General features: G+C 42.6%; 1 protein-coding gene across 2 annotated transcripts in view; it reads left to right on the forward strand.

The window, feature by feature from the left end:
* The window catches only part of LOC120995486 (ras GTPase-activating protein 4-like), a 236,031-nt gene that overhangs the window by 170,021 nt on the left and 46,507 nt on the right, over positions 1–19,503 (forward strand). For both annotated transcript variants that reach the window (XM_040424736.1, XM_040424735.1), the window contains exons 8-12: positions 1,135–1,226; positions 6,064–6,181; positions 10,185–10,338; positions 13,193–13,257; positions 18,025–18,137. In XM_040424736.1, coding sequence (XP_040280670.1) covers positions 1,135–1,226; positions 6,064–6,181; positions 10,185–10,338; positions 13,193–13,257; positions 18,025–18,137 — 542 coding nt within the window. The remainder of the gene's footprint in view (positions 1–1,134; positions 1,227–6,063; positions 6,182–10,184; positions 10,339–13,192; positions 13,258–18,024; positions 18,138–19,503) is intronic.

Consider the following 19,503-nt stretch of genomic DNA (forward strand, 5'->3'; position numbering starts at 1 on the left):
TGCAGCGGCCTCTGATAGACTGCCAGCACTAGGCCGGCAGCCTATCAGAGAAACAGGAGGGGACACACCTCTCCCTCCCCTGCCGCAGCATAGACATCTGTATCGCCGTCCTGAGGACGGCGATACAGATGACTATGGAGATGAGCGCTTCCACAATGGAAGCGCTCATCTCCTGCTGCTGTGCCCTGCCGCCGGCCGCCCCCACTTGTCACCAGGGCCGTGGCCTTGCGGCACTCAGGCCTGCCGGCCTAGCGGGAAATTTCCCGGTATCCCGGCAAGCCAGTTCGGCCCTGCCTCGAGCAGGATCCAGGGAGGAAGGAGAGCTGAGGAGCTTCCTGGCTGTTGCCTGCTGTTGTCTATTGTATAATGTAAAGCAGGCAGTGCAGCCAGGACAGGCCCTCCCCTCTCTGTATGATGTGTAGAGCCGAGCCATCACACCGGAGCTACACACCTTCAATATCGCGCAACTCCTCCTCCTCTCCTCAGAACTAGGAGGGAGGCAGTGAAACTGCAATAACTCCTGCCACGGAGCTACATGGGGGGCAGTGTGAGTGTGAATACATGAGCTTTATGTCGGGGCCCTGAGTATTGAGTACAGTGTGTCTATGTAGGATGAGGGTGAGACTCTTATCTTCATTCTTAACAATATAATTTCAGCTGTACAATGTTTGTTGGGAGTGGCCTATTATATGTCGGAGGGGCTTATAACAATGGGCAGGGCTACAATTTTTATTTATAGAATGGCCTTAGAAAAATGGCCGGGGCCAATATTTTTGCGCGGCACGCTATGCGCGCCACACACCGCTTTATTTCTTTTTGGACCCCCTTCCAGACAAAATTCCTTGGTGCTCCCCTGTGTGTGAGTAGGGGAGTCCAGTCAATGCATTTTACTGGTTTGTGGGAGCACAGTATCAGAATGTCAGTGAGTATGAAGATAAAAATTACATAATCGGACTGTGTGTCACAGTTGCTATACAACAACGCATACTCGTTTGGGGGGTGTATTGGAGCAGATTCCCTTTAAGAATGTGCAGATAATGTGTATAGAAATTTTGCACTATGTTTATTATTTTTGAAAACTATCACCATTGTAATTCTCTGTGGTAAACACAAGACATAAATTGTCATTTTAAGGTAATGATCAACTTAAATGGACTTCAGCAAGATTTACAGGAAGAAGGATGGTTCAGACTGAGTCCAGGAAAGTCCAAAGCTAGTGTGGACGAGTAAGTTGTTAATATTATTATTACTTTTACTCGGACTTTCAATCTGCGTTTGTATTTTTTTCTTTTAGGTAGACCATGTTGTTCACCCTTCTCTGGTTTATAAATATATATGTGAAACTGTTTAATGAGTCAGATAGTCTTTGGAAAGTTCAGCCAAGAAAATGTCAGACCTTTAGAAAACCTTAAGTACCACTTAAACAGTTCAGGAAGCATTCAAAATCTTTACATTAAGTTCTTTTTATAGCACATTCATCTACTTTCTAACAAAAGGTATTTAAAAGGAATAGAAAGGTCTCTGAAATGTTCAACCTGTGATAAGTAAGTATGCTGTACTTTAAAACAAAGCAATGTGGAATCCAGTAGTGAAAATTGGTCCTTAAGATGTGTTAATCCCCTGAGTATGAGACATTTTGACTTTTAGTTGAAGTGATTATGGTATGATGGTCTGTGACATTCCAGGCTATGGGAGATCTTTTTGCAGTTTCTGTAGTTCAGGAAAACTCTCCAGCTGCGTCCCTATTTTGCATCATCTTTGTAACTGGCACCTAAAATAACTCACTAAGCATTAATGAAGTAGCATTCAAAAAATAACGTGGTCCTGGCAATGGCAGATTGGAGAAACTATAGCTTAGCTGTTAGTGTGTTAGCTATTGCTAGGATCAGAAAAGTACCCTTTATAGGATAATACCCTTTATAGGATAATTAAATACATTCTAAGACCTCATCCACATGTCGGTAAATCATGGATGTGTGCTGCCTGTGTTCTCCACGGACAGTACACATGTCCATTGATTTTAAAGGGAACCTGTCACGTTGAACATGTCTGAGCTGCAGTCAGCATGTTACAGAGCGGGAGGAGCTGAGCTGGAAAAGATTCTGTAAAGAATTTAATAGTCCTGCTCATTCTGGGCTGTGAAGTCAAGCAGGCGGTCCTATCAGTGACTGACAGACTTCCCTCTTTGACTTTGTATACAGAGATAGCTGTCAATCACTGATAGGACCGCCTTCTTGACATTAAAGCTCAGAATGAGGGGGAATTTAACTATATAAAATACAAGTTATACTGAATCTTTTCCGATAAAACTATATATCAATCTGCTCAGATCCTGCTCTATAATATGCTGCCTGTAGCTAACATTGTGTTTTCATAGTGACAGGTTCCCTTTAATGAGTTTATTCCCACATCCTTGTTTTTCCACTGACCGAGACATGCAGGTCCGAGATATAGACCAAACACGCCCAATGAAGTCTATGGGTCCATGAATACCACTGACAGAACACAGATGGCATCTTTGTTTTGTCATTGGTTCCATTGGCAGTAAATGCGCTGGAAATCCCTTTTTTCACGTGGAATACAGATGACACATGGAGGGCAATAAAAAGGTCACACGGATCCTTCACAGACATACTAACCGTCTTGTTGCAGATATCACCACTAACACAGATGTGTAAAAGAGGCCTTACAGCAAACATACAGTTAATGAACCAAAAAAGAGAGTTTCCTCTCAAAAAGTCAAAAATGCTATACATATATATATATATATATATATACACATCATGATTCCCCTTGTCAGTAGGGTTTTTCTCTACATTGATATTGTCAGCATTGACTGGACTGTGTCAGGGTGTGTAGGGATACACCCCATTAACAAGGCAAATAGTCACCCAGTTGTCAACTTCAACGTTCACTTTCAGATACAATGTAGGGTTCTGATGCTTAAAGGGGTTCTCCAGGCTTATAATATTAATGACCTATTCTCAGGATAGGTCATCAATATCAGATCTGCAAAGGTCCGACCCCCGCCGATCAGCTGTATGAGTAGACGGTGCACGCAGTGTTTACGTGCCGTCTCCCTTCCTGTTTGCTGCTGCTTTTCATGAGCAGGAAGAGAGACGGGAGACAGCACGTGCACACTGCGCATGCCTTCCCTTCATACAGCTGGTCGGCAGGGGTGCCGACCCCGTTGATGTGATATTGATGACCTATCCTCAGTCATTTTATATATATATATATATATATATATATATATATATATATATACACCACACAATATATGTATTCATTGTATAAAGTTCTCTAATCATTGTCAGCTATGACTTTTTTATCAATACAGTCAGGGCTGTGAGATCGTCATGTATCTTGTCCAAAGGGACAACCTTTTGACATATGTTAGCACATTAGAATCTATGGGGATATCTACATTAGGAGAAAAAAGAGAGTTCTTTAATATTACAGAAAACACAAAAAATGACTAAAACATGTCAATGCTAACGGTACAGAATTTCTGAATATCTGTATAGTGATGCACATTAAAGGAATACAGATCTCAATTTTCTTTTTTGATTTTTGTTTGCCAACCAGAGTCTGTCTACCCTTCGCACAATTTGTGATGAGAACAAGTTTCCAATTATCTCAATTCTTTAGCATTTTAACCATGCCATACACTAAATTACCTAAAACTAGAGTTACTGAATTGATGTGGAGAGTGCAAGAGAAAGTTCGTCTAATTCATGTTCTTAGAATAATTTAACCCTTTTCTCCAGTTCCAGACAAACCCTTTACAGAGAGCCTGTCAGCAGTATTGACCCTCCAAAACGATAGGAGACATGGAAAGCTGTTTAAACCTGCGTTTAAACCTTGCTTATTGTTTTAGTAGCCTCATGGCTGAGAAAGCAAAGTTTTTAGTCTGGCACTATGGCAAGTGCCCTCAGGCTGTCCCTAGCGCTGAACAACCCTCCGCTCTTTGCAGTAAGCACTCCACGACCCTGTTGAATAGCAGACTCATAGATGGGTGCTAAAGCTATCATTCAAGAGCAGAGGAGGGTTGTGGACCGCTTACTACAAAGAGCCATGGGTACTTCAGCATTAGGGGCTGCCCATAGGGCACCTGCTGTAGCAGCAAACTAAAAACACACCATACATATGGTGTGTTTAAACAGCCTTCCAGGTCTCCTAGGTAGTGCTGTCAGCAGTTTTGCAGGGTAAGACTGCTTACAGACTTTTCAATGTTTTAAAGAAACAGGTTACAAACTGTTTTACTGTTTGGATATTTACTATATTCACTCACACCCAAATCATTACTGACAATAACCTAAGAAATTACCATCTAGAGCAAGAAGCCTGGACCAGGAGCGTAGGGACACACCTTCAACATGTAGCCAGAAATGTACTACTGATATGAAGTATATAAATTAGATTATACTAATAAAACTACCAGGGCCGTCTTTAATATTGATTGGCCCTGGGCAAAAATTTACTTGGGCCCCCTGGATCCCGCCTATCCACACCTTAGCAGGCAATCACGCCCTCCACCACAACACACACAAAAAAAATCCACACATCTGGTAGAGTACCGTGAATGACTGTAAATACTTCTAGTTCTGAAGACTCCAGCGGCTCAGGATCAGTGCTCTGGGCAGCTGGGCTCAGACTGGAAGTGAGCACCACTCTGCAGGAAGGAGACCGGGGCTCAGTTCACCCTAGCGTTACAGTGCACCCCAGCACCCCACAGTATGCAGTATAGCACCCTATAGTATACAGCAACCCACAGTATGCAGTATAGCACCCTATAGTATACAGCACCACACAGTATGCAGTATAGCACCCCACACTATACAGTACCCCACAGTATATAGTAGAGCAGTATAGCAGCCCACAGTATACAGCACCTCACCGTATACAGCACCTCACCGTATACAGCACCCCAAACTATACACGATACAGCACCCCACACAGCCCCTACACTATGCAGTACAGCAGTATAGCACTCCACAGTATACAGTCCCCCACAGTATACAGTACAGCAGTATAGCACTCCACAATATACAGCACCCACAGTATACAGTCCCCTACAGTATACAGCCCCCTACAGTATACAGTACAGCAGTATAGCACTCCACAATATACAGCACCCACAGTATACAGTCCCCCACACTATACAGTACAGCAGTATAGCACTCCACAATATACAGCACCTACAGTATACAGCCCCCCACAGTATACAGCCGCCCACATTATACTATTAATAAATGCAGAAATATAGGCACATTATTTACCACTGCTGCCAATATGTATATAAAACCCTTCCTGGTGGCATTGTGGTACCCTATACTGCTGAGAAAAGGTGGTTCCATAACTTCCACTGTGCTCCCCTCTCCTAGATATGGCTGTGATAAAGCATAGTGGTGTCCACACTCCACAGTGTGGGCCCCAGCGATTAGGGGCTACCACAGGTAGGTCTGGTCCTGTCAGTCTAGTGCCTGTGCTGATGATCTGAGTATTGGCACAAGTGCAGTAGGTATCAACACTGTTTAGGAAGCAGCAGCAGATCCTCTGCATTTGTGCCAATACATGGACCAACAGCACAGGCGTGAAATTGGCACGGCCAGGTGAGATGTCTGGCCCTGTCATTTAAGGGGGAATGTCTTCAACAGCATGGTGTTGACGAATTGGTGCTTCGAGGGCTTGAGCCAGCCCCATGGTGCTCCAGGAGTCTAAATGGCATATTACAAGAAGCAGGTTGTTCTCATGAGCATTGCAATTTAAAAGAATAAATAATGTATTGTAGTAATCAGCAAAGTCCAGGGGGTTGACCCTGCTGACAGATGCTTTTTAATGCAGCCCTGCTTCAAAGATGTGATGACTCTATACAAAGAGCATCTTGCCATCTTGTTATAGATATATAGATTTAAAGAATTTAAGTGAAGGATCTTTGCATGTGGCACACCAACAGGTCGATAGATAGATAGACAGATAGATAGATACGGTAGATAGATAGATTATCATGCATTATATCCAAATACAATCTTCTCTAACAGTGATGTCCCTTCTGTTTAGGGGAAACCTTGGTTCTCTGCAGCTGCAAGTACGTCTCCGTGATGAGACTGTTTTACCTTCAGATTACTACAAGCCTCTGGTGCAGTTGCTGTGTCAGGAGGTTAAAGCATCTCATAAGGTAATGCAATAGAGAGAACAATGCTGTATGAGGTTTTAGTATTATGTTTCTGCTAAGTTTCCTGTTGTTATAGGACAGTGTTGGCCAACCTATGGCACGGGTGCCAGAGGCGGCACTCGGAGCCCTCTCTGTGGGCACCCGCACCCTTGAAAAACTGTACTAATATGCCTTTGATTTTTCCTGTCTTTCATCAGCGCAGAGCGTACTATGAATGGCACGGGCAGGGCATTGAATGTAGGCAGGCTATTATAGCTAAATGATACATGGAAGATATACTATATTGCTATTCAGGTTAAATTGCTGGCTTGGCACTTGGCGATAAATAAGTGGGCTTTGGGTTTCAGTTTCGGCACTCGGTCTCTAAAAGGTTCACCATCACTGTTATAGGATATCTGAATACAGTATGAAAAGATTCTGGTTTATGAGTGTCTTAAATATGCTAAGTTCAAAGATTTTAGTGTAATTGTGTTTGAGATAAGTGTGAAAAAAATAGTTGACAAGGAATGCCCAATCTAACCTTGGGATACATTAGACAGTTACGCTTCGTTAGTAATAGGGAATGTGCATTTCAGGTTTTTTACATTTAGGCCTCTTTCACACGGGCGTGTCCGGATTAGGTCCGGATGCGTCCCGGTGCATTGCGGCAAACCCGCGCGAGTAAGTACGCAATTGCGGGTCAGTTTTGACTGCGATTACGTTCCGTTGTTCAGTTTTTATCGCTCGGGTGCAATGCGTTTTGCACGCGCGTGATAAAAAACTGACTGTGGTACCCAGACCCGAATTTTTTCACAGAAGTTCAGGTTTGGGTTAGTTGTAGTGTAGATTGTATTATTTCCCCTTATAACATGGTTATAAGGGCAAATAATAGCATTCTGAATACAGAATGCTAAGTAAAATAGGGCTGGAGGGATTAAAAAAATATATAAAAATAATTTAACTCACCTTAATCCACTTGTTCGCACAGCCGGCATCTCTTCTGTCTTCATCTGTGAGCAATAGGACCTTTGATGACGTCACTACGCTCATCACATGGTCCATCACATGATCCATCACCATGGTGATGGATCATGTATTGAACGCAGTGACGTCATTAAAGACAGAAGAGAAGCCGGGCTGCACAAACAAATGGATTAAGGTGAGTTAAATTATTTTTTATTTATTTTTTAACCCCTCCAGCCCTATTGTACTATGCATTCCGTATTCAGAATGCTATTTATTTCCCTTATAACCATGTTATAAGGGGAAATAATAATGATCGGGTCCCCATCCCGATCGTCTCCTAGCAACCGTGCGTGAAAATCTTACCGCATCCGCACTTGCTTGCGGATGCTTGCAATTTTCACGCAACCCCATTCATTTCTATGGGGCCTGTGTTACGTGAAAAACGCACAAAGAGAAGCATGCTGCGATTTTCACGCAACGCACAAGTGATGCGTGAAAATCACCGCTCATGTGCACAGCCCCATAGAAATTAATGGGTCCAGATTCAGTGGAAAACTCGCCCGTGTGAAAGGGGCCTTAGGGTGCATTCACATCAACGTTTAGCTTTCTATTCTTCTGATCCGTCTGAAGAAGAGAGAGAGAGAAAAAAAAACAGGATCCTGTAAAAAAAACTGATCCTGTTTCATCAGTTAAGGCTTATTCACACGACCGTGTGGACCGCAAATTACCGTGTGGCAGCCGCATAGGGATTCACTTGAATGGGTCCGCGATCCCTCCGTTCCGCAAAAAGAGATAGAATAAGCTCTATCTTTTTGTGGTGCGGAAGAACGGAACCTCAGAAAGCACTCCGTAGTGCTTCTGTAGTGTTCCGTTCTGCATCTACGGATTTGCGGACCCATGAAATTAATGGGTCCGCATCCGTGATGCGGAATGGCCACAGAATGGGACCCGTGTATTGCGGATCCGCAAATGCGGTCCACAGCACGGGCACGGGCTTCACACGGTCCTTATGCATAGTATTGCATAGGATCTGTTTTTTTATAGGATCCAGTAAAAAAATGGATCCTGTTGCATCAGTTGTCATCCATTTCCACCTGAGATACGTTTGGAAACAAAAGTACTGCATGCAGTTTTTTTCCCGTGTAAAAAACGGATCTCAGACCGAAATGGCTCAAACGGATGACAACTGATGCAACAGATCCATTTTTTTACTGGATCCTGTTAGTTTTTTTTCTCTCTCTCTTCTTCTGATGGATCAGAAGAACAGAAAGCGAAACGGTGATATGAATGCACCCTCAGTTTGGTTATTTAAATAGTTTTTAGTCCATTTTTCGGCGATATACTTTTAATTTTTATTTTATAATTTTTTCATATATTTTTTATACCCTGCAAAATAGTTTGCTTTTCAATTTTTTTTGCATTTTTTAGTAGCACAAAGTGCAACAAACATATTTTGTTGCTAGCATTTTGATATAAGGGATACATAGTTTACGGCGGTCGAGGCACAGCCAAGAAGCTGCAGGGTGGGCTAGTGGTGGCTTTTTTAATAATTTTTTTTATTTTGTCTTTATATCTTATATGTTACTTTTTCTGCCACTGCACACCGTGTGCTGTCCGCATCCGCATGTCCGTTCCATAGCCCTTCAAAAAATATAAAGCATGTCCCATTCTTGTCCGTTTAACGGAAAGGGATAGGCATTGTTACAATGGATCTGCAAAAAAAAATGGATGCAACACGGATGTCACACGGACGTCATCCGTATTTTTTGTGGACCGCAAAATACATATGGTCGTGTGCATGTAGCCTAAAGTCACATCTTGGCATATGGGGATATCAGGTAAACAATATTCATAGGTACAGTAGACTGGACTGTCAGTTATGAGACTAATTGCCCATAAAGAACCAATTTAGAGCTGTTACACATAATAAATTGAGGGTCTGAATTAATAGCAATTTCCTAACTTTATGTTATGGCACTATTACATGTATGGCCGAGCTGCAGTGCTTGCATGCAATTACCACAGATTTTCAGGCTGTACCTGTACCTGTCATTGCTTCAAGATGCAAATACAGATGCAGGGCATCACTATAATGCTATAAACTGTGTTTTATTTTGATAAGAATAATAACCTTCAAGTATTTCCTATGTAGACCTGCAAAATGTGTAGTGTGCCAGTGAACTGCAGCCTATTGACACAATTATAAACAGTAATTGTTTGCAGGGAAACGTATTTGCTGTTTTTTTTTATCAGAATACTCTTGTAGCTAAATCCATAAACATTAAATAAGGCCTCTTTCACAAGGGCGTCATGTTTTTGGCCCGGATAAGATGCGGGTGCGTCGCAGGAAAATGCGCGATTTTTCTGCGCGAGTGCAAAACATTGTAATGCGTTTTGCACACGCGTGAGAAAAATCGACATGTTTGGTACCCAAACCCGAACTTCTTCACAGAAGTTCGGGTTTGGGTTAGGTGTTGAGTAGATTGTATTATTTTCCCTTATAACATGGTTATAAGGGAAAATAATAGCATTCTTAAAACAGAATGCATAGTACAATAGGGCTGGATGGGTTAAAAAAAATAAATTATAATTTAACTCACCTTAATCCACTTGTTCGCGCAGCACGGCTTCTCTTCTGTCTTCATCTTTGCTGAGCACTGGAAAATGGACCGCATCCGCACTTGTTTGCGGATGCTTGCGATTTTCACGCAGCCCCATTCACTTCTATGGGGCCTGTGTTGCGTGGAAAACGCACAATGAGGAGCATGCTGCGATTTTCACGCAACGCACAAGTGATGCGTGAAAATCGCCGCTCATGTGCACAGACCCATAGAAATGAATGGGTCCGGATTCAGTGCGGGTGCAATACGTTCACCTCACGCATTGCACCCGCGCGGAAATCTCGCCCATGTGAAAGGGGCCTAACTGTCCTGAATATTAATTCAGTTCTTAATCTGCAGTTGGAACTGCTAAGTATTCGTGGTATTGTTCTGCTGAATATAATTGTTCACTGCATGCTGTGATTTACCCAGATCTTTACAAAGACATGTATTCTAAATAGGAAAAAAGTGGACATTTAATAACTTTAATCGATGAGACCACATCGGCTGAGTGTAGACAGGAGGTGGCTGCCAACCTTGTAAAAATATTTTTGGGACAAGGGCTAGCAAAGGAATTCTTGATTTTGCTCTTCAGACTTGAACTTGATAAAACAAGTAAGTGGAATTTATTTTATTGGTGCACTTTTGCATATTACACATATACCTATTTTACAAACTTCCTTTGGAGAATTAGGGAAGCTTGCATGTTTTTAGCAGCAAAAAGTCACAAATTTGGAACAAGCCCCACATGGGAAAAATGTGTAACTTTTTGGTGGTTTTAAACCATGCCCGCTACTTTAAAAAAGTAGATGAGGTCTAGATTTCAGTTCTAGCACACGGACTGCCTGCGATGTCCAACAATTATCAAGAGTCGTGCTGCCAGTAGGGCGGAGATTTAGAACATTGTATAAAACACCAGTCTAAAGAAATTCCCTCCACAGACTTGCACTGAAGTCAGTAGCTGTTCATAATCCCATCTGTCCTTACTATGAAGTAATAGGGGCAAATTGATAGGCAGGGGCATGCTTAACATGGAAGCAGACCATGGCACTGCTGTGTAGTCCATGGGGAAGGGGGAGCCCAGCGCTAAACTTCTTATTTTGTTTCCTGACATATATATACACTGTAATTACCTGCAGCCACCAGCAGGGCAAAAAAAGATTCTTCCAATTATTATTAAACTGGTTGTCTCACCTGGAACATTGGTGGCATATCACTAGGATGTGTGACCCGTACCTATCTCTAGAACAAAGCTACCAAAGAGAACGAGAGCGCATGCGCAGCTGCCCTCTTTTCATTTCTATGGGAGGGCTGAAAATAGCTGAGTGCTGCCTCAGCTATTTCTGGCAGTTCCATAGAAGTGAAAGGAGTGGTAACTGCAATTGCGTGGTGCACTCTCCATTCATTTCTGTGGGACTTCTGAAAATAGCCAAGTGCCTAGTGATATGCTGTCAATGTTCCAGGTGAAACAACCCTTTTAAGTTAAATTAAAGGGGTATTCCCATCTGGGATATTGGGGGCATATCGCTAGAATATTCCCCAATGGCTTATAGGTAGGATTCCCACTTATATTTAGAAAGAATCCCGCAAAGTACTGGAGGGCCTCCCTCCCCCCATAGAAGTGAATGGAACGGTCAATGCAATTGCACTGTGATCTTCCCATTAATTTCAATGGGACTTCTGAAAATAGCAGAGCACACCACACCTATTTTCTACACTCCTATAGAAATGAATGGACGGCATTCGCGCATGCGCGGTGGGCCCTCCGTCACGTTGTGGGCTCTATTTTAAGTGTAGGTGCGGGTCCCAGACATTGGAGGCATATCCTAGTGTAATGACTCCAGTGTCCCAGATGGGAACAACCCGTTAATTCAGTATATATTTCTATGCACTTAGCGCACTCTAGTCGTGGTTGCCTGCAGCCAGTTTTTTTTAATTTATTTTTGATTATTATTTAAGTACATGATTGAGGCTACTTTCACACTAGCGTTTTTACTGGATTCGGCAGGGTTCAGCAAAAAACATTCCGTTACTGATAATACAACCGTCTGCATCCGTTATGAACGGATCCGGTTGTATTATCTTTAACAAAGCCAAGACGGATCCGTCATTAACTCCATTGAAAGTCAATGGAGGACGGATCTGTTTTCTATTGTGTCAGATTGTGTCAGAGAAAGCTGCAGCATGCTGCTGTTTGCTCTCCGGTATGAGAACAGAACAGAATACATTTTGGAGCATTCCATTCTGTTCAGTTACCTTTTGTCCCCACTGACAATGAATGGGGACAAAATGCCATTTTTTTTCCGGTATTGGGACCCTATGACAGATCTCAATACCGGAAAATAGAAACACTAGTGTGAAAGTAGCCTTAGAGCTTCATTGGTGTATAAATAATCAATCTATTTATGCTAGTTGTATAGTAAAAAGAATAATGAGAGGCACAGTGTTCAGACTAAGCACAATATTTTCCAACACAGAAGTTGGAGAAAGGGGCTAAAGCGGGACTTCATTTTATTAAAAGATTCCTCCACAAATAAAATAAAAATAGAAGCGGATAGATTCGAGCCTGTAAAACACATTCCAAACAGTATGATGCAGTGGCACGGTACATTTTGCTTTACATTGCATGTTGTAAAGGTTGCAAAATGCAGATCACCAAAGCAGTACACATGTCAACCCACCACAGAATGTTGCAAGATCCCAGCTCTGAAGCCTGCAGAATTGTGAGAAATTATGCAACTGAGAAATTATGCAACATACAGTATTGAGAAAGTTACCTAACTTTTTAATGTATATGTTTTCCATATAGCTTGTTTGATGTCAGATATTATTACTTTGTAAATTAAACATTTGTTTCTTTAAATGGAACAGCTTATTTTTTTCATTGGCTTTCTGTGGGAATTGTGCCTTATAACGGAACATAGTTAAGGCTACTTTCACACTAGCGTTCTGGCTTTCCATCTGTGAGATCCATCTTGGGCTCTCACAAGCGGTCCAAAACAGATCAGTTTTGCCCTAATGCATTCTGAATGGAAAAGGATCCGCTCAGAATGCATCAGTTTGCCTCCGATCAGTCACCATTCCGCTCTGGAGGCAGACACCAAAACTCTGCCTGCAGTGTTTTTCTGTCCATGATGTGGTGCGGAGTAAGAAAACTGATCAGTTTTCTATTGTGTCAGAGAATACGGATCCGTCCACATTGACTTTCAGTGGTGTTCAAGACGGATCCGTAATGGCTATAAAAGACATAATACAACCGGATCCGTTTATGACAGATGCATGCGGTTGTATTATTGTAACAGAAGCGTTTTTGCAGATCCATGACGGATATGAAAGTAGCCTAACTTAACAACTTTACATTTGCAGTTCTGCAGAGTGCATAAAAGATTAGTAACGTTTTGGGCGTATAGCTTTACGTGTTCTGCTATCACTCATGACAAGATTTCCTTTTTTTTAACAATTTCCGCAGATGAACCAAACACATTGTTCAGAAGCAACTCTTTGGCTTCTAAGTCAATGGAATCATTTCTTAAGGTAAGCAATTTATAGCTCTTAAATGTGTATTTTGTGATGTGTTTGTCAGCAGTTGATGACTCAAAATTTAAAGGGGTTCTCTGGGAATTAATAAAATAAAATTACGCCATCCTATTAGTACACACACAACCTTTCCTAATCATACAGGAGGGAAAGTAACTGCACAACACTAATCTAAAGAGCAGCCTCATCCTCCTCTCTGCTCTACTTGTCAGGGATTATGATCCTGAATACAGTTTAATATGATCATCAGCTGAGTCTCTGTAGGAATGGAGTTCATGAGGAGACATGAAGTACAGAGAGGAGGGTGAGGCTAATGAGCAGCAGCGCTTGTATGCAGTCTGCTACATTACCACAGTCTGTTCTGTCCATCCTCTCTGTACTTCAGCTGCCTCGTCATGAACTCCATTCCTAATTTTTATCGCTTTTTTCATGTTTTACTACTTTTGCATAATAAAATAACGTTTTATTAAAAATCTGTTGTATTTGGTATCACCGTATTATTATTATTATTATTATTTATTATTAAAGCGCCATTCATTCCATAGCGCTGTACATATGAGAAGAGGTATACATACATAATACAGAAAATTGCACTAATCATAAACAAGACAAGTTACAAACTGGTACAGAAGGAGAGAGGGCCCTGTCCGTGAGGGCTTACAATCTACATGGTATGGGAGAAGGACACAGTAGGTGCGGGTGAAGTTGGTCATGGCGGTCGGTATAGAGGCAGCAGGGTCACTGGTTGTAGGCTTGTCTGAAGAGGTGGGTTTTCAGGTTTCTTTTGAAGGATTCCACTGTAGTTGAGAGTCTGATATGTTGGGGTAGCGAGTTCCAGAGTATGGGGGATGCACGGGAGAAATCTTGGAGTCGATTGTGGGAAGAGGCAATAAGAGGAGAGGAGAGAAGGAGGTCTTGTGAGGATCGGAGAGTGCGCGTGGGGGTGTATCGGGAAAGTAGCTCAGAGATGTATGGAGGGGACAGGTTATGGACGGCCTTATGTATTTGTTAGTACTTTGAAGTGAATTCGCTGGACAATGGGGAGCCAGTGAAGGGATTGGCAGAGGGGAGAGGCAGAGGAGTAATAGGGTGAGAGGTGGATTAGTCGGGCAGCAGAGTTGAGGATAGATTGGAGGGGTGCGAGAGTGCTAGATGGAAGGCCACAGAGAGTGTTGCAGTAGTCTAGGCGGGAGATGTTGAGGGCATGTACAAGCATTTTTGCAGATTCAAAGTTAAGGAAAGCACGGATGCAGGAGATGTTTTTGAGTTGGAGGTGGCAGGTGGTGGAAAGGGCTTGGATGTGCGGTCTGAAGGAGAGGGTTAGGACTTGGTTGACTGGGGAGAGTGTGCAGCCATTGATCGGGATAGATAGGTCTGTTGGGGGGGTTGAGCAAGATGGGGGAAAGATGATGAATTCTGTTTTATCCATGTTAAGTTTTAGAAAGCGAAAGGAGAAGAAGGATGATATAGAAGATAGACATTGTGGGATTCTTGATAGTAAGATGGTGATGTCTGGACCACAGAGGTAGATTTGTGTGTGTCGTCAGCGTAGGAGTGATACTGAAAGCCATGGGACTCTATGAGCTGTCCCAGGCCAAAAGTGTAGATAGAGAAGAGCAGGGGTCCTAGGACAGAGCCTTGCGGGACAAAAACAGAGAGGGAATGAGACGAGGAGGTGGTGCGGGAGTGGGAGACGCTAAACGTCCGGTCTGTGAGGTATGATGTGATCCAGGAGAGGGCCAGGTCAGTGATACCAAGGGATGAGAGAGTTTGCAACAGAAGGGAGTGGTCAATACTGTCGAAGGAAGAGGACAGGTCAAGGAGAAGGAGGACAGAGTAGTGTTTCTTGGTTTTGGCTGTCAGTAGGTCATTGGTAACTTTGGTGAGGGCAGTCTCAGTCGAGTGGTGGGGTCAGAAGCCAGATTGTAGGCAGTCAAAGAGGGAGCAGGAGGAGAGGTGAGAGGACAGTTCAGAATGGACATGTTGTTCAAGTAGCTTTGAGGCATACGGAAGAAGTAATATGGGGCGATAACTGGACAAATAAGCATTTAGGGCTGTGGGCCAGGGAAGATATGAGAGATGAGAAGTAGGCCTGTTTTGCATCAGCGAGTGAGGATTTAAATATGAGGAGGGATTGCTTGTATGCGGTGAAATGATCTTTAGAATGGGATTTCTTCCATCGCCGCTCAGCAGCCCTGGAAGCTTGTCTGAATTTTTTGGTCAGGTTGGTGTGCCAGGGTTGTCTGTTAATTTTTCGGGTTTTGTTGTGTGTGAGGGGGGCAACAGTGTCCAGAGCTGTACTTATTGTGGCGTTATATAGGGTGGTAGCAGCATCTGGGTCTTGGAGGGAACAGATGGTAGAGAGTAGGAGAAGAGAGTCAGAAAGCAAGCGAAAGTCGAGATGTTTAAGGTTCCTACGGGGGTGTGCTAGTGTGTGGACCGGGGGAGCAGCAGAAGAGACCAATGAAGAGAAGGTGAGTAGGTTGTGGTCGGATAGGAGGAGAGGCGAATTAGAAAGGTTAGATAGGGAGCAGAGGCGGGTAAAGATAAGATCCAAAGTGTGACCATCTCTGTGGGTGGGAGCTGAAGACCACTGTGATAGGCCGAAGGAGGAAGAGAGTGATAGGAGTTTAGAGGCGGCCGAGTGGCAGGTGTCAATAGGGATGTTGAAGTCACCCATGATGATAGTGGGGATGTCGGCAGAAAGAAAGTGTAGTAGCCAGGTGTTAAAGTGGTCAAGAAAGATGGTGGCTGGGCCTGGGGGGCGGTAAATGACGGCTACTTGAAGGTTGGAGGGAGAGTAGATGGGAACAGAGTGTACTTCAAATGAGGTGAGCGTAATGGAGGGTGGCAGTGGAGTTGGGCTGTAGGAGCAGGTGTCTGATAGGAGAAGACCAACTCCTCCACCATGTTTGCAGCCGGGGCGGGGGGTGTGAGTGAATTGAAATCCACTATAAGAGAGTGCAGCAGGGGAGGAGGTGTCAGAGGGTGTCAGCCATGTTTCTGTAAGACCCAGAAAGGAAAGGTTTTGAGAGATGAAAAGTTCATGAATGTACGACAGTTTGTTACAGACAGAGTGTGCATTCTATAATGTTCCTGCAAGAGGAACCAAAGGAGCAGGGGTCACAGGAATGGTTATTAGGTTTAAGGGGTGGCAGAAATTTGTAGAAGGAGATTTGTATTGGGACGTAGAGGTGATAGTGGGGATTTGCTGAGGGGAGCCTGGATTTGGAGAGATATCACCAGCAATAAGGAGAAGCAGAGAAAGTATTAATAGGTGAGAATAGGAGAGGGCAGGAGGTATCTGTGTGTGTTTGGGAAGGAAGTGTTTTATGTTGCCAAACAGGTTTGTGCAAGCTGTCAGATGAGAAGGTAAGATGGAGGAAGAGATGAATAGTTCCTTGCTGGGTGAATGGATGTGGGGGTATTTCAGGAGGTTGTGGAAAAGTGGGAACAGTAAGAGGAAAAATTGAAACATTGTTTGCATTAACTATGTCTGTAATTACCTGTGGTCCCCTTCTGGTTCAATTCTGGTATAATTCAGTCTGTGCACTTAAGAGTTGCTCTTGAGGTACCATATATTAACATCCATAACATTTTTATTTTTCTGTCAACGTAGGGCTTGCCTTTCTCAGGACAGACTGTAATTTTTATCGTTACCATTTTGGGGTACATAAGACTTTTTGATCACTTGATATTATGCTTTTTTTTGAGGCAAAGTAACAAAAAAGCTGTTCTTCAATGTTTTTTTTTTATTTATTTTTTTACGGTGTTCACCTGATAGGATAGATGTGGTAAAATTGCTATGTTCCTATTAAGCCCTGCCTTACTAAGGCTTAATATGTACTGCCATAGCAACAGAGGCTGCCACAATCTTGTCATGAGGGGGGCATTTGGTCCTTGGGAGCATCCCGCTCTTGCTAAATGTTTGGAAGCTGTGGACGTAATCTTAATTGACCACAGCATCTGGTGTGTGAAACGTTTAAAGACCCAATAACCACCGTACATAAACAATGGATGTTGAAAATGGGTTAAAGTGGTTTATAACGAAATAACTTCTGTTAAAATTCATTGCTCAAGAACGCAGGAAAACCTGCTGCTTAGATATGGAGGCTTTCTTTGTTTACATCGTAGGAAAGCTGAAGAAAATCAGAACCTCTATGTCGGCGTTGTCGCAGGAACGTGATACCAGGTCGGTATAGATGAACAATATTTATTTTATTAATACAGGTCTACGCGTTTCAACGGCAGAACGCCCCCTTCGTCAGGACAGTATTACTGTCCTGACAAAGGGGGCGAACTGCCCTTAAAACGCATAGACCTGTATTAATAAAATAAATATTGATCATCTATACCGACCTGGTATCACGTTCCTGTGACAGTGCCGACATAGAGGTTCTGCTTTCCTACGATTCTTCTCATCCCGAGGACTGCCCTGGCAGGAACCTAGGCAGCAGCGCAGGCATCCCGTATGCTACCAGCAAAGTTAAGAAAAGCAGTTGTGACTTCTCAACTGATCACTTACTATTATCTCACACCAAGCAGCAACACACATGAGGCGCTGCCTCCTGTCTCTTCTCTTTCTTTGTCTACATGCAACTTGTTCATATGAGCTGCTCATTTATTTGTCCTTTGATTTCTATGCATTGTTGCTCATAAAGATTTCTAATCTGTTACTGTGCATTTATGACCAGCATTTACCATAAAAATGTAAATCATTTTTTGTTATTTTCCTGTTAATTTGACATTTCCTTTATTCAATAGGTGGCAGGAACACAGTACCTGCACAGTGTCGTTGGCCCAACAATAAATCGTATCTTTGAAGAGAAAAAATATATTGAACTTGACCCCAGTAAAGTGGAGATAAAAGAAGCAGGGTAAGCGTTTCCAGGGAAAGTATTTTTTTACATTACAGAAAAACGGGGGTGGGACAAGCTTAGTTGGTGCCCAAGATGAAAGTTTCAGAATGCACTGAATTATCTTTGGTCGGTGAAAGTCAGCATGATACTTTTTGGGTGGACAGTCATTTATTAATTGTGTTGCCCTTTTCTCTGACAACAGTGTTATGAGATATACAGGGAAACATAGATAAAATGTAAAGGCAGATCAATGTTTTTTTAATATGTAAATTGCACTCCACTCCCATCATTGGTGCCCTAGAGGACCGCCTTTTCTGCCTACCCTTTATCCCACCGATGCAAGAAAATACAATAAAATGCAACAAAAATGAACATGTCTAATAGCAACTACTAGACAACCACCAAAGAATACAGGTGAATAAACTGTGCTGCAATGGAAGTCATGCAGGATACAGCATTGTTGAGTTGTACAGTAAAGGGCCACACAAAGTGCCATCTTTCCATTAGTAGTGAGTGTGACTTTTGTTAAATACACTATCAAGTGTAATTTTAGATATAGGTGACTGCTGCATCTAAAGTTGCTTCTGTAGCTTCTTTCAACACAAAAAATAGGAAATTAAATGTCTTAGAATGCTATCTCACATCCAACCACATCATTAGCATATGGGTTTGCAATAATTCACCATTTACGTACAGAAGCCCTACGTTATTTCATATTTTGCCAACAGACAGCTATCCATTGCCTGCAGATGAGGTAACGGTGTCACTTAAAATTTTACACAACTTTATTTGTTGTATGCAGCATCTTACTAACTGTAGGAAACATGGAACAGAAATAGAGCATGTAAGATCTTCCTATTTATGCATCAAGCCTTTTCACCAGTTTTGTTGCATAGGACTCGTCAGTCTCAGACCTCAGCTTCAGTGAGACATGTTCTTCCTAAAAGGAGTTCTAAACTGCTGTGGTTTCTGAACTTAGAGGGAGATTTATCGAAGACTGGAGTTTTACACAATGCTACTGATTTATCTGTTGCAAGTGGGGTTTAAAAAGTCACAAACAAGACTATTGTGAATTTTTTACCCCCAAAAAAGAGGCTCAGGAAGATAATAAATCTCCCTGTAGTGCCTATGTAACTAATTAGAAGTCGCTTGGTTACACACTGTATAGGTACGGTAAATTATGCCCAAAACATTACTACTGCATCAATGATCTCTAAGGACATAGAGATATAATAGAAAGCAGGCAAACCTACTGTATTATCACATACAGTTATAATGGTGCACAAAAGAAAACATTACAGATTTTAGCTCTGCTACATCTGTATCTACATAGGAAACCCAGTGTTTTGTTTCAGCCATGCATCTGTAAGCCAAAGTAGTTAAG

This window comes from Bufo bufo, chromosome 3 (genome assembly GCF_905171765.1).
Source record: "Bufo bufo chromosome 3, aBufBuf1.1, whole genome shotgun sequence".
Taxonomy (NCBI): domain Eukaryota; kingdom Metazoa; phylum Chordata; class Amphibia; order Anura; family Bufonidae; genus Bufo; species Bufo bufo.